Below are 15,322 nucleotides of genomic sequence, written 5' to 3' on the forward strand. Positions count from 1 at the left end.
GGGAGGGAGGGAGGGAGGGTAGGTGTGCCTACTAAATGCTTACCATATGAGAAAATCAAAGAGAGAGAGCACTTAGAGAGATTAGGAAAGATTTCATGGAAGAGGTGGCTTGTAAACTGAATTTTGAAGAAAGGGGAGATTTTCATCAGGTGCAGATAATAGTGAGGGAATTATTCCAAGTGTGGATATGGGAGAAATATAGATGAGATCAAAAAATAGCTAGCATGTCATTTTGCTTAGGAAAAAAATGAGTACAGAAAATGGACTATGTTTAGTTTAATAGTTTTGTGATAAATGCTGGGAGGAGAATGAAAAAGCTTCAATTACCAGGCCAAAGAGGTTGTATTTTATTTGGTAGCAGTGAAGCATTATGCAGAGTTTTTGAGTAGTAAGGTCAAATGGTCAGACTTTTCTATAATGAAGATTATCTGGTGGTGGAGTGAAGAATGGGCTAGATAAGAAAAAGTCCAGGGGAAGTGAAATCTTAGGAGGTCCCTACCAAAGTCACAAGGTTGGCTGATGGGAAGAGAGGTGGTGCCATTATGAACAAAATGAATGTTATGAGGAGGAAGTGGTTGTAAAAAGAGAAGATGATAAATTCATTTTCAACCATGTTGAGTTTGAATTAACTGTGAGATATCTCAGTGGAAGTGAGATGATGATGTTAATTATGTCGATATTTTTGTTATAAATTCAGTAGTTAATTTCAACACTATACAAAAAGCAGATTGAAAGATATTAAAGAATGAGTTGGTAGTGAGACCATGGCAAGAGCAAGTGTAGATTTCTGTTGTTAAAAGATTAACATGAAAAAGAGAGGGATAGGGGGATCGCATGAGTTTGTAGAAGTGTCAGGGAAGGTTTTTAAAAATCTAATTCTGGTTCTGTTTCTATTTTGAACATGAAGAAAGGCAAAAATATGGTCCCTTCTATCAAGGAACTCACATTCTAATGGTGAAGATAATGTGCAAATAACTACGTATAAATAAAATATGTAAGGCAACTAGGCAGTGCAATGGATAGAGTGCTAGGTTAGGAGTCAGGAAGCACAGTGGTGAGAGAACTGGGCTTGGAAGCAAGAAGCCTCATTTTCCTGAGTTCAAACCCAGCCTCATATACTTACTAGCTGTGTGACCTTGGCTAGTAACTTAGTCCCATTTGCCTCATTTCCTCATCTGTAAAATGAGCTGGAGAAGAAAATGGAAAACCACTCCAGGATCTTTGCTAAGAAAACCCCCAAATGGGGCCACAACAAGTTAGACATGACTGAAAGTACTGAACACAAGTATGTTCAGATGGTGTGATTACCCAGAGTTTAGAATTACTAGAGTAAGAAGAACAAAAAGACAATAGAGACAGATTTGAAAAAAAATGTATGTAACTCCAAAGTAGCAGACTAGGCCAAAGCAGAGAGAAAGGTAAATTAGTTTAGAGCAAGGGTTGTGGACTAAAAGAAAATGGAAGGACAGATAGACTTCACAATAAGGATAAAAAAGCAGCTTCAGCTTCCTGTTATCCCCTGCTGTTTGAGCATATTTTCCTCCTGTTAATTATTCTATGGATCATTTCTTCTTAAAGTACCTAATTCCATTTGTTTGTTTAGAATCATTTTACCCAAAATAAAGGAATTATTTGAATAATTGCTTTAAAAATCACCTATCTCAATTATCTACATGTATTAGAAAAAACCTGCTTTTAGCCTCAGTTCTCTGGATCATTTCATCAGTTAGCACATGCCATGCTGCAAGCATAAAGGAAGCAATGGTTCTGCCCTCTGTGTTCAGTGATTTTAATGTGCCTACCCAGGAGAAATCCTGTGAGAATTTTCAATGGTTGAGCTCCAAGAATAAGGAAAAAATTTAAAAAGCCATTTCCAAGTATATTGTTGATATAAGAACAATGAAGTCAGAACCACCATGATTAATGGACTAAGTATATTATTGTGTCTCAGACTTTTACTATATATATTTACACACACACATATACATACATTATAATATGCATGTATGTGTATGTATATATGTTTCAAGAGTCATTATTTTGTCAACCAGCAAATGTAACTCCTAGCAATAACAAGAAATAATAAACAAATGATATTATAGATCTCTTTAATCGATCAACCAATCAATACATATTTATTAAGTGCATATTATGTGCCAGATACTAGGAACTGTGGGTACAAAAAGAGGGAAGACATCCCCTGCTTTCAAGGAGCTTACAGTAATGGGGTAGACAGCTTGCAAACATGTAAACAAAACGTAAGTTATAAAGGATGAATTAACAGAAAGAAGGCACTGGAATTAAGAGAAGTTGGGGATGGCTTCTTGTAGAAGATGGGATTATTTGGGACTTAAAGAAAACCCAGAGCACAGTAGTACTTTAAGACTTTTGCAATTTAAAAAAAAAGTCCAATATCAGAATCAAAATTTATTAAAGTGGAGTTGGTAAAAAATAAATGCCAGTGAAAATATTTCATCCATTGCAATATTAATATTTGAGGACTTTTGTCTTTACCTAAACTCTCTGTTTTCTTTTGTTGTACAAATGCTTATGGGTTTATTTATTTTATACATTCACCCATCTGTTTTGATTTTCTGGTTGTTCAAATCCATCCTATCAATGACTCTGTGAAGTCCCTTAAAAAAAGAAAACAAACTTAGAAGACCTTATTGTTATTCATCACACTCAGAGGAGACTTTCTTAGCTTCTTCTCCCTCCTATGAAGGTATGAACCCTGCTCTTAACTGCAGGTAAAAGTGCCAAATTTCTGAAACAGCCACATTTCTATTTGTCATACACATTGTCAGTGAGCCAGTAAATCTTTCCTTTCATCTTTTCTGCTTTCTATTAACTGATCATATGGAAAGAAAAAAATAGTGAAAATTATGGTATTTTCTCCCTTTGGGTAGGGGAAAGGGAAAGAAAGCCATCAATTTTATATACATATATATGTAAATTATATTTTATATTATTTTATATATAAAAATTATATATATTACATATATATGTAAAATATGTCATGTTTTACATATATATGTATGTAAATTATGTTGCATAACATGAGACAGCATTGTGTAGGGGATACAGATCTAGCCTCTGATTCAGGAAGACCTGGTTTCATGTCCCACCACTTACATGTCCTGGTATTGTGGTCCTGGACAACTCATTTAACCTTTCATTGTTCCCAGGCAAATGTCTGAGATCCTAAGTAGAATAACACGTGCTGATTTATGATCTGCTTTTGAAGGAAAGAGTTTTTTCTCAGTGGGATTTCTTATGCTGATAAAATAACAGATTCAGACAACCCACCCATCCCCCTAAGTTACATAATACTTTTTCATTTTACTATTCATTATTGTGTACTAACCTGCCAATGGAAATTATTAGTTCATATTTGTAAAAATTGGCAGTCGCTTGATATACCTTTGTATGAAATGTGTATACTACTTTATAAAGTCAATTTATCAATATGTTGAAAATCAGTCTGAAATAAGAAAGTCAGCAATATTGCCATACCCCAAAGCCATGCCAGCTGATGACTGTTTCTGTGTTCCCTTTGCAGTGGTTATGTCTTTGATTATGATTACTACAGAGATGATTTCTACAATCGGTGAGTTGGGCTTTACTCCTCTGTGACCCTTTATTTTGCATGGTTTTATATTTAAATGTTTCATGCATTTCGCTCATAGATGTTTCTTGATCTAGTTTTAAAAGATATATATTTTTTAAATTAAACAAAAAGGAACCCTTCTCATTGTGTCATAAAAGTCTGCCAAAGGATGAAGACATTAACCCTACATTTTTCAAGCCAACAAGCTCAAATGCTTTTTTTGTGCCCAGTACTGTGCCAAACAGTAATGATGCAAAAATGGCAAAAACGGTCCCTAAACATCTGAATATTTTCTATAGTTTCTTCAGATTTTGAAGATTTTGTGATATGCTTGCTTATCTTATTGTCTCTTTATAAATTACGGAATATTTGAAAAAGATTTACATTTTTATATAAAAACATTTTTTCCTGATTGTGAGGTGCTCTTGAGAATTCTTGAAGAATAATTCAAGAATTCTTAAGGCCCAACAGGAATTTTACAAAAGCAGAAAGTTCTGTTCCGCTAAAATACACCTACTTTCATTCATTCATTAGGAAAACATTTACTAACCAACTACTCTGTGCCAGGTACCAAAGACAAAAAAATAAAGCAGTTCCTAAGTCATTTGACCGCAGTCAACCCCCAAAGACTTATCTATTGAGTCATAGATAAGTTGTGATTTTCTGTAATTTTATGTATTCTTTTTCAGTGTCCCTTGAAAATGTTTTCCTAGATCTAAAGATGTCCTTGAAAGAAAATATGCATAGTCTAAAATCTAATTATCTAATACACTTGACACATGGTAAATGTTTAATAAATGTTTTGTGGCTGATTAACCTGTACTTCAGGAAAATCACTTTCATCAGTCTGTGGAGGATATATTGGCATGTGGAGAGACGAGGCAGTGAGGTCAACCAAAAGACTGTTTCAGTAGTACAGGAGAGGCATTATACTGGCTGTGTGAATGGAAAAATAGGTGTGTACTTGAGAGATGAGGCAGATAAAGAAATGACAGAATTTGGCAGCTGATTGTATATGTGGAAAGAGAGTGAGAGTCAGAAATCCAGAATGAAACCAAGGTTTTGAACCTGAGTGACTAGAAGGATGGTGGCATCCTCATTAATAACAGGGAAGTTCACAATTGGGGTGGGGGTAGGCAGAAGATAGTGTACTCCATTTTAGACATGTCAAGTTTGAGATGTCTACAGATATCCAGTTCAAAATAACCAATAGGCCATTTGTGATGTGAGACTAGAAATCAAGAGAGACTAGTATATATAGATCTGGTTATATAAATCTAAAAACAATCTACAAAAGTAGATGATATTAAATGATCAAATGATAATTGAATATACAGTTTGGTTTTTATTCACTTGTTTCAGTCATGTCCAACTCTTCATGATCCTATTTGGGATTTTCTTGGCAATCATAATGGAGTGGTTTGCCACTTTCTTCTCCAGCTCATTTTATAGATGAGGAACTGAGGCAGACAGGATTAAGTGACTTTCCCAGGATCACACAGCTAGTAAGTGTCTGAGGCCAGATTTGAACTCAGGAAATTAATCTTCCTCACTTCAGGTCTGGCACTTTATCCATTGTGACAACTAGATGCTCAACTGAATCTATGGGAGTTGATAAAAAAGGAAAGTGTATATAGAGAAAAAAGAAGATCCAGGACACAGCCAAAATGTGCCTTTTCATAACTTCTATTCATAACTTCTATTTCCACTCTGCTGGGCAAAAAGAACAATTTTAATCCCCTTTCCACAGAAAAGCTCTTCAAATACTTGAAGACTATTCTCATGTACCTTCTGAAATCTTCTGTTCTCCATAGTAAACATTCTTAATTGCCCTACAGAGTTTTCCTATGTATTGCTCTAAATGCCCTTCACAGTCCTGGTAGGCATTCTCTAGAAACTTTAGCTTATACTAATTCCCTCCTACAATGTGGTACCCAGAACTGTGTGGTATCCATTATGTTATATTTTTTAATGGTAAGGACTGCCGTGCACCAGTCGTGCTTGACTGAGGGACCACATTAATTTTTAATATGGATAAGCAGGAATAGTGTGTAGTCCGTGGCCTATAACAAAGGAAAGCTAATTTGTCCATATCGGAGTTGAACCTGTAACCATAGCCTCACTAATTCTATGTTCATAATAACTGAGCAAACCAACCACATTTGTCACAGTTATTGCTGTGTAAAATTTCTATGGAAATGCCCTTGACTGTCATCTATAACTTATACAGGAGAAAGTTGATTCTTTTGTACCCAAATATTAACTTAGTTTGTAAAGAAACTTTCCTTTTCAGAAAGATTTTCCCAAGCTCTTCTGATAATTCTTAAGAACTTAATAGATCTCCCAGGAGTTATAAGAAGGTTAAGATGAATTTTTTTAAATTATTGGTACTGCAGTTATACAAGATAATCTTTAGACCTTGCTTCTAATATTCTGTAATTTCATATTGATGGTAATTAGATTTTTAAACGTTTCTGCTACAGTTTTTATTGATTCCTTAATGTGGAGAACACTAAACTTGGGACTGTGAATATCAGATTATTCAGTGAATATACATTGTCTCATATTCTATAGCTATTATTTTTAGCCAAGTCATTGTGAGGCATGGAGGTGACCCTCACATTGTGCCAGTAGAATTCAAACTTTAGCAGATTCTACCAAGGTGACAAGTTTTGAGGACGGACTGAGCAGCAGCATGTCTGTTATCCAAAGATGTGGCGAATTTTGGAGAGGCTCATAGAAGGGTTGAATACAGAGTGATGAATTTTTCAGCAAGTACAACTTTTCAAAAGTGACTGACTGTCATAGATGGCTTGTAATCTTCATCGGCTTGGCAGATAGGGTATCCATACCAACGAAATCCTAGATCTTTAAAGAATAGGAATATTCATGTTTTATAACATTGTCCTTATTATGCACTAGATTATCTCCCACTTTTAAAAGATTTCTACCTGCATGTCTTTATAAATATCCAATGAATGTTCCATTAGGAATCAAAAAACCTTCTAGTTTCTCACTCCTTCTTACCTCCTATTCCATAATGTGTTAATTTTGTTATTGGACAAGTTACTTGAACTTTTTGGTTATTGGTTTTCTCATTTGTAAAATGAATTGGACTGAATATTCTCAGCTTCTTCTAATTGTGTGTGTGCCATGTCTTCTGCTGAACTTTAAGGTCTGTGAAGTCATATTTTTTTTAATTTTTCTGTCTCCTCCATTACCTGGCCCAGTATTAGACATATATAGTAGGAACTTAATAAATGTTTGATGACTGAATGAATAAATGAAGGAGTGCTTGAATTTATCAGTGCCAAAAATGACAGATTTACTGTGCTGTTATTTGTCTGTTTCTAATCATCTAGATATTTCTTAAGGGAATGTAAGCATCTGCCAGTAGCAGATATTCTCAGTAGTTACCCAGTAAACATCAATTCCCAAGAAAACCAAACAGAAAGGAGAGGTAGCATATGAAGAGGAAAGAATTTTTGTCCCATTGCCAAATTATTTTTTGTTGATGCTGATTTTTGTAAGGACTCCTTTGCTTACATTCATTCGTAAATTATTACCCCCTTTTCTCACCTTCATTTCTAACTCTGGCCAGATAGAACTTGTTTCTTTTTTATATTTATAAGCCAGAAGAATATATGGGCCACCATTAATGACTCTCTACTCATTGGCCAGGAGTTTATCTTTTTGGTGATACTAAAAGTAGACATTTTAAAGACTTGTCTCTGATTCAGTCTTCTAGCCTCACCAAGGATCATGTAGCTTTTAGGTTCCATGTGAAAGTCCTCTAATGATTCAGCACCAAAACAATGTATGTTACTTTCATTCCCTAGCTAATTGCAGCTTATCATTTTTCAATTTGAGTGTTCCTAAATGGATGGATTTGAAAAGTTATAATAGAAAGACTAACTTTCCACTAGATGTATGTGTGAGTTTAAACAACTATTAAATTCTAGGTTATTGAGATTTCTCTAGCACCTTGAGTCATATTATTTTTTAGGTTTACTAGTTAAGTATCAGAGACTCTGAAGTATTTAACTGTTTGTATATTTTTCTCAAAACTCTGTGTGCATTTCAGGGAGAAAGGCCGATAGTATAGGAACATTTAGAGCTAGTATTGACCTCAGAAGCCATCCGAGATAACATCTTTGTTACAGATGAGAAAACTGGGACTCTGTATTGCCAGGCAATATTCACAGCACTGGTGGTGACTAGGAATATGCCAGCATAGTTCTCAATCACAAAATGAAAAACATTTATTTAAACACCAGAAAGGCAAATCCCAGAACCAGAAAGCAAAATCCATCATGGTGACCAAGAAGTTAATAAACATGATCACAGCAGGGGGCAAAGCCATTCTCAAACCTCCCCTCCCTCAGCCAGGGCCTTCTCACTATCAACTGTCACAATGTGTCAGTTGGCCTGTAACGGTTGCCTGAGTTCTTTCCCCTCTGACTTGACCCCACTCACTGACTTCCTCCAGGTTCTACTCCAACCTTCCTGTTCCATCTCTTCAGCAAGCTCCTCCCACCACAGATGACCCAGGCTTCCAGGCAGTTTAAGCAGATCATATGGGCCTATTAATTAATGAGAAAGATCTTTCCATTTAAATTACTATTACAGGCTTATAGAAGGATTTAGCTTGCCCTGGGTCCACCAAGTAGTAAATAGCAGAGCTGGGATTCTAATTCAGAAACTTCAAGTCTTGGTACCCTTCCCACAGCAATATTCTTCTTCCATTGCAAAATTGAAAGTCTTTGCACATAATTTAAAAATTAAAATCTTTATGTATTCAAGTAAAATAAATTGATAAGCAGAACTAAAAAAAGTTTGAGCCTCAGGAAGTGTTTTCAATTTCTATAATGTTACGAATTGCAATTGAACCTTTTTATCCACTAATATCAGCAAAAATACTGCGTAATCAGTGAGCACCAAACTGTTTTCTTAAAAGAAAAACAATAACAACCATGCCTGAAATGCTTAAAAAAAAAGATTAAAAAGTTAGATTTAATAATGAGCAGTTGTTCAGTTGTAGAACCATTTTGTTCTCATATTAATTAAAAACAGGAGCAAACCCAATGTAATTTCAGTGAATGAAAAACTATTAGGTCAAGTTAAAGTTGTTTCAGAGCACTGATTACAGGGTATCAGTGTATGCTGAGCTCTTGCAAGTATTGGAAAAATATAAGAACAAGCTCTATTTCTTAATGCTCATTTCAATTAGCATTTGACCCAATTGGATTCCATTATATGGGCTCTCCCAAAAATCTTAATTCAATTTTAAGCTTAATAAATGTATTTTTAATATGTTTAATATATATTTTTATAAGTATGGTTTTGAAGAATGACTTTAATATTTTGATATTTAAGGAGGAAAATTCTTACATGACATAGAGTCCCAAAAGTCTCAGGGCAATTTTGAACTTATGGGACATATTGTTAAGTTATGTAACAATTTCTTTATCTTACCTTTGAAAGTTTAAAAGCCGTTTCAAAATTATAATTATCAAAATTTCCATCAATGTATTTAAAATATACAGTTATTGTCCTATTTCAGAATAACAGAAGATATGCACAAACTATTTTTTTAAATCGGCACCTGGTATTACTAAAGTTGTTTCCTTATTCATCCTAGAGCTAATATATCAGGTTATTGAATAAATTGTATGAAATAAATATATTTCTGTGGTTTTCATGACAAAGAATGACACTGAAAAATAATAAAAACAGCTACTATACCTCAAAAATGGCTAAATGTTGCATGGTATGCAAAGCTTTATCCATTGGAAATATCGTTCTGAGAGACTGTCTGGGTCAGATAGCCTTGTCAGACTAACAAGTGTTACTAATAGCTGAGATTAGAGTCTGCAGAGGTTATGAATATCCATCTCAATTTATACAACAGGTGGTCCAACTAACCCATCTAATGGCAATCAATGATTTCAACGAATAGTGTTTTCAAGGCTTCTACCATCCTCTGGGACTATTTTGTAAACTGTCACCTTACCCAGTCTCTCCATTGTTATACATGGAGTGACTTTCCATCCACCAGCTTGTGTGTCCCATAAACACCAAGACTTCTCAGTAAAAATTTGTCATCAACTTGAAGGTCTTGAATGATCTTGACAATGAACTCCAGCATCATATCATTGTTTATTTATTTCAGTATTTTTCTGTGCCAAAGTTCTAGTAGGTGGTAAGCTTTCTTTCTCTCTCAGTTGAGAGATACATTGTTGTGGGAGTCTCTTCAGAGACTCAAAAATATAAATCAATGAGTAAGTATGACTGATGCTAAAACACCAATAAATGTGATCAAAATGTAAAGCCAGTGGCATTCCTGGTAGAGCTGCACACATGTACTCAGAAAGTCATGTGTCAGCTGTGATGAGATTTTCATTCTAGTCTCAATGCACTTAACATATTCATCAGGGTATGGTTGAAACATTCAGATTGTGGGCCCCCTTGAAGATCATAAGGTATTGTATTAGACTGCTTAATACTTAGCTTATTAAAAAGCTAACACGTCTTTAAGCAACATTTTGAAATTCTTTACCTTGGGTGTTGCCAGGAAGGAGACATGTACTTAGAAATACTTCCCCTACCTTGTGAATTGGTCAGTTACCACCAACATGTTACATATTTTTACTCTCTGAGAACAGCAAATGTCAGAATTGGGGGGAAAAATAAGAGTTGGATTGACTGATTGATTTGTTCAATCAAGTTACTTCATACCACTTAAAATAAGTGATAAGATAATCAATCAATTACTTTCAATCATAGGCTTTAGACTAAGTGCTTTTATATTTGGAATTGGAAGGATCTTGCACAAGAAAAAAAGATCAAATAGGCTAAGGAATCTTAGTCATGATTCATAAAGCTAGTTTAGAACTGAGGTCATTTGAGAGGTTGAAGCAGCTCCTCAGTGGCTCAGGACTGTTGGGACAGATTGAAGGTGGGAATGTGGTGCTAGACTGGCAGAAGTGGAGAGGACAGACCTTGCCTTCAATTTTGACCAGATCTCATTGTTCTCCTCTCCCTTTGACTAGATAAGGATCTTAGGAGCTTTGAAGGGTCCAAAGTTCTTCCCATGGGTATTTTAGTGGTCTCCGCAAATCAGATGACAACACTGTCTGTATTTAGAGCCAAAGACACCGTAGTCACAGATTTCTGACTTTATAAGAAACCCAGTAAAGAAATTATACTAAGCCTAAGGGCTCTTTTTGAGCACCCCACAACTGAGGGAGACTTGCAGCCATCAGGAGCTGTGAGTTCACCTCTTCTACAAATATTCTTTAAACCTCAGCCCACCTACCCATGGATTCTGTACTTACTTCTGGTAGAATGTGCCATAGACATTTGGGTATATATTTTTGTACAAACAGTTCTTACTGCACCACCTTGTAAATACCTTTTTTCTAAAAGCATCTTAACACTTACTGGCAAAATAATTCTCAACTGATAACCTTGGGTGAGAGTACACTGATAGGGGATCTAGTTGACTGCATTAGAGAATCACTTCTGACTCCTCCTGGATACCCCTAGAACCATAAAGAAGAGATGTAGCTTTCCTCTGGGAAACGAAACTCATTCAAGGGAGGAGTGGGAATCCTCAGAGCTTATATGAGTTACAGTAGGCTCTTTCCTTCCCAAAAAACCAAGTGAAGTAGATATCTTCATTTTACAGATGAAAAGAGCTATTAAGTGAATTGCTTATGGTCACCTAAGTATATAAGGTCAGAAGCTAACCTAGGTATCCTCATGTAGCACTATATTCCCAATGCCATGGTGAATTTCTCAGGTTTTCCTTGTTAGGTAAGCTAGATTTCAATGTCTTACTGAATGTCTGTGTGCAACTGTGTGTGGTCACATCTATGCCACACATACACACACACACACACACACACACACACATACACACACATACATGAACACTGAAAAAACAATAACATTATGCTCAAGTTCATTGTTAAGACCTTCAAGGTGGTGACAGATGTATTTATATATCCATTATACACCTACCCACACACAAATATACATATATGATATGTATGTATTTGTTGGTAACATTGTATAAAATCATATATATGCACACATATTTTGCATGTATGTCTGCATATGTATGTATATACATATGCATATTCACATACATATATATTCTCAGTTTGTACAGTGCTTAACCTAGGGCAAGAGGTGAGTAAAACCTCCAGGACTTCTTCTCACTCATCTATTAGCAATGTGACCGGCAAATAAATACACACACACACACACACACACACACACACAAACACACAGACACATACACACACAGGATATGAGGGTCATTTCTGAAGCTACAAGAACAACATGAACTAAATATCTCTTGTATCCCAGGCATTATGCTAAGCACTGAGGAGACAAAAGCAAAAACCAAGCAATTTCTATCTTCAATTCTGATGTCCAGTGATTGTACCCTAAAGGGAATACTGTCGGTCCAAAGAAAAGGAATAATTGCTGTTTCAGGTACAAGATTAGATTCAACTACTTTGAGTGGTACACTTTACAATCCAGGACAAACTGAGTTCTGGAAGTATTAATGTTCTTTTCCCTCACTCCTATGAAATATTATGTCAGTTGTTTTTGAAGTGTAAGGATATAGAGTTTTGCCTGAGCATGCTTCTTTATTCCTAGAGTAAAATGCATTTTGGTTGGGCTTAAAAGGAATTTTTAAAAATCCATTTATGTTTCTTGTTGCTTTCTTAAAGTTGAATTGTAAAGACCTGAAGCTTTTGCATTGGAGAGATCTTAATCTTTGTTATGACCATTGCCAGAGCCCTCTTCTAGTAGCTTTATGGTTTGGAATTCATGAGAACACAATAATATTTGGTTTGTATTTCTGACATATGAAATATAAAAGGCCTTATGTGATTGAAATTAGGAGGATAAAAAATCCTTTTTACCTTCAAGACTTTATAGACATGGGTGGCCTTTATAACCTTTTCTAGCCTCATCTTCCCAAACTGTAACATATTAGACTTTCATGTCACATCCAATGCTAAGAGTATCTTGCCCTGAAATGGACCTCACAGAGACTCTTGACTTGTCTTATTTCATCTTTCTTCCCTTCCAAATATCACTCAGCTTTTTCCTCAGAATGTGTTTATTCCATTTCAGAACATTTTACCTCTGATATAAGAAAATCTCTAAGTACTTTGGAGTTCTGTCTGGCAGTTTTAAAATTAGCTTTACATATTCCTTTTTTCCATTGTGTAATGATGTTTTTAAATTTTCCCCAGAGTGTCCTATCATGAAAGGATTCTTTTTTTAAAAATGGAATTACTGTATCATTCATTTTTATGCCTAAGAGAAAACTAATTTTCCACACTAATGTGTTATATAAGGTTTTTATTTTTTTCCTATCTTTTCTGTCCTGCTCACCATGACAATGAATTCTTGCTATTGATTGTCTATTTTTAAAGACAGTACAAGAATTTAATCTATGTAATGGGAGCACAATGTTATATGTAACCATTGTATTTCTTAAATCAATAGCACTATTATCTTCAGAGTTGATTGCCTAATTACACATCTAGTTCACTGGGGGATAGTTTCATATTCTAGACAACTAAATAAGTTTCAGGCTCAATAAGCTATTTTTTTCTCCTGCCCTTTCTTTTTTTTTTAAATTTATTTATTTATTTTTAGTTTTCAACATTCACTTCCATAAGATTTTGAGTTTCGAATTTTCTCCCCTGTCTCTCCTCTCACCTCCCCAATACAGTGTGTAATCTGATATAGTCTCTATTTATGCATTCATGTTAAACATATTTCACATTAGTCATGATGTAAATAAGAATTAGAACTAATTGGAGGACCCATGAGAAAGAAACAAAACAGAACAGCGAAAGAAAAGGAGGGCAAATAGTATGCTTCCATCTGTATTGAGGCTCCAAAGTTCTTTCTCTGGACGTGGACAACATTTGTCATCATGAATCTCTTGGAGTTGTCTTAGATTCTTGCATTGCTGAGAAGAGCTAGGTCTATCAAAGTCAGTCATCGTACAAAGTGGCTGTTACTGTGTGCAGTGTTCTCCTGGTTCTGCTCACTTCACTCAGCATCAGTTCATTCAAGTCTTTTTCAGGTTTTTCTGAAGTCTACCTGTTGACCATTTCTTATGGATCAAGAGTATTCCATTACATTCATATACCACAATTTGTTCAGCCATTCCCCAATTGATGGGTAACCCCTCAATTTCCAATTCTTTGCCACCACAAAAAGAGCTGCTATAAATATTTTTGTACATGTGGATCCTTTTCCCATTTTATGATTTCTTTGGAATACAGACCTAGGAGAGATATTTCTGAATCAAACCTCCTGCTTTTTATTTGTGTTGATGCTTTTTTGAGAAATGATATAACAGTACAAACTATGTATATCCATACATGGTATGCATATGCATAGATGAGTATCTGCTTTGTACATCTTATCCTATTCAAGGACAAAATATGTTTACCATAGTTGCTGGCAGTAAGATATTTTTATTAATTTTTAAGTAAACTTCTAGGGATTTTTATCCCAATTATGTTTTTAAGAGGACATTTCCATCAGCCAGCTGTATGACACTGACAAAATGTTGAGTGCATCCTCTCTGTGTTGTAGTTTCTTCATCTGTCACATGAACATAGTAACACCTACCCTGCTCACTGCAAAATGTGAACATAAACATTATACAGAGAAACACAAATAGAAAATTAATGTACAATAATTGATAATAATGCTGAATATGTGTAGCACATTATAACCACATCAAAGTATTGTCAGTTCTAACGTGTAGGAATTACTTCTTTCCATATATTTTCTACACCACTTATACAATTTTTATCTAACCAACATAAGTACTATAGAGTTTGTGTGTTTGTGTGTGTATGTATACACACACATATAGTAAAAATATTCAAAAAGGATATAATACTGTGTAAATATTATGTATTGTCACTAATTACCTACACCATTCTCTGCATCTAAGCAACATTGCATTAGAACACCCAAAGGGAAACCGACATATCTGAGAAAGAGCCAAGCACAGGCCAGGAAGGCTAAGGTTCAAAAAGACTTCTTCTGATATTTATCAACAAAGTGACCAGCAGTGTATTGTTAACCAGTAAGCATGCACTGATCACCTACTATGTACCAGGTACTGTGCTAAGGACTGAAGATACAAAAAGGAAAATGAGAGTCCCTGCCTTGTAGGAACTTACATTCCTAGACATCGCATAGGCTGTAAATATGAAGAAAGTATATACAAAATAAATATGTACTGTATGTATATATACGGTACACATATATTGGATATATGGTGTCTGTGTGTGTGTTTGTGTGTGTGTATACATATATGTGTGGCCAAATCTAAGCACCAGTTCTATTTGTTAAAGGCTGTTTGATTACCACGGGCGTGTGCCTCCACCTCCCCGAGCAGTGATACCCCTGAAGCGTCCCCGTGTGGCTGTGACAGCAACTCGTCGAGGCAAAGGTGTTTTTTCCATGAAAGGGGGATCAAAATCTACATCGAGTGGGACTGCTTCTTCGGGATCAAAATGTGAGTCATTTTCTTCATTGTTATTCCCTTTGAGAGAGTGTTTGAACGTGTTGCACTGGAAAATAATGTGTCTATAGAATCAGAGGTCAATAATGCATCCTTCTGACTTAGTGAAATAGTAAGTAAATCATACC

General features: G+C 35.3%; 1 protein-coding gene across 3 annotated transcripts in view; it reads left to right on the forward strand.

The window, feature by feature from the left end:
* The window catches only part of RALYL (RALY RNA binding protein like), an 800,002-nt gene that overhangs the window by 696,421 nt on the left and 88,259 nt on the right, over positions 1-15,322 (forward strand). For all 3 annotated transcript variants that reach the window (XM_072604984.1, XM_072604985.1, XM_072604986.1), the window contains 2 exons: positions 3,563-3,610; positions 15,025-15,188. In XM_072604984.1, coding sequence (XP_072461085.1) covers positions 3,563-3,610; positions 15,025-15,188 — 212 coding nt within the window. The remainder of the gene's footprint in view (positions 1-3,562; positions 3,611-15,024; positions 15,189-15,322) is intronic.

This window comes from Notamacropus eugenii, chromosome 4 (genome assembly GCF_028372415.1).
Source record: "Notamacropus eugenii isolate mMacEug1 chromosome 4, mMacEug1.pri_v2, whole genome shotgun sequence".
Lineage (NCBI taxonomy): Eukaryota > Metazoa > Chordata > Mammalia > Diprotodontia > Macropodidae > Notamacropus > Notamacropus eugenii.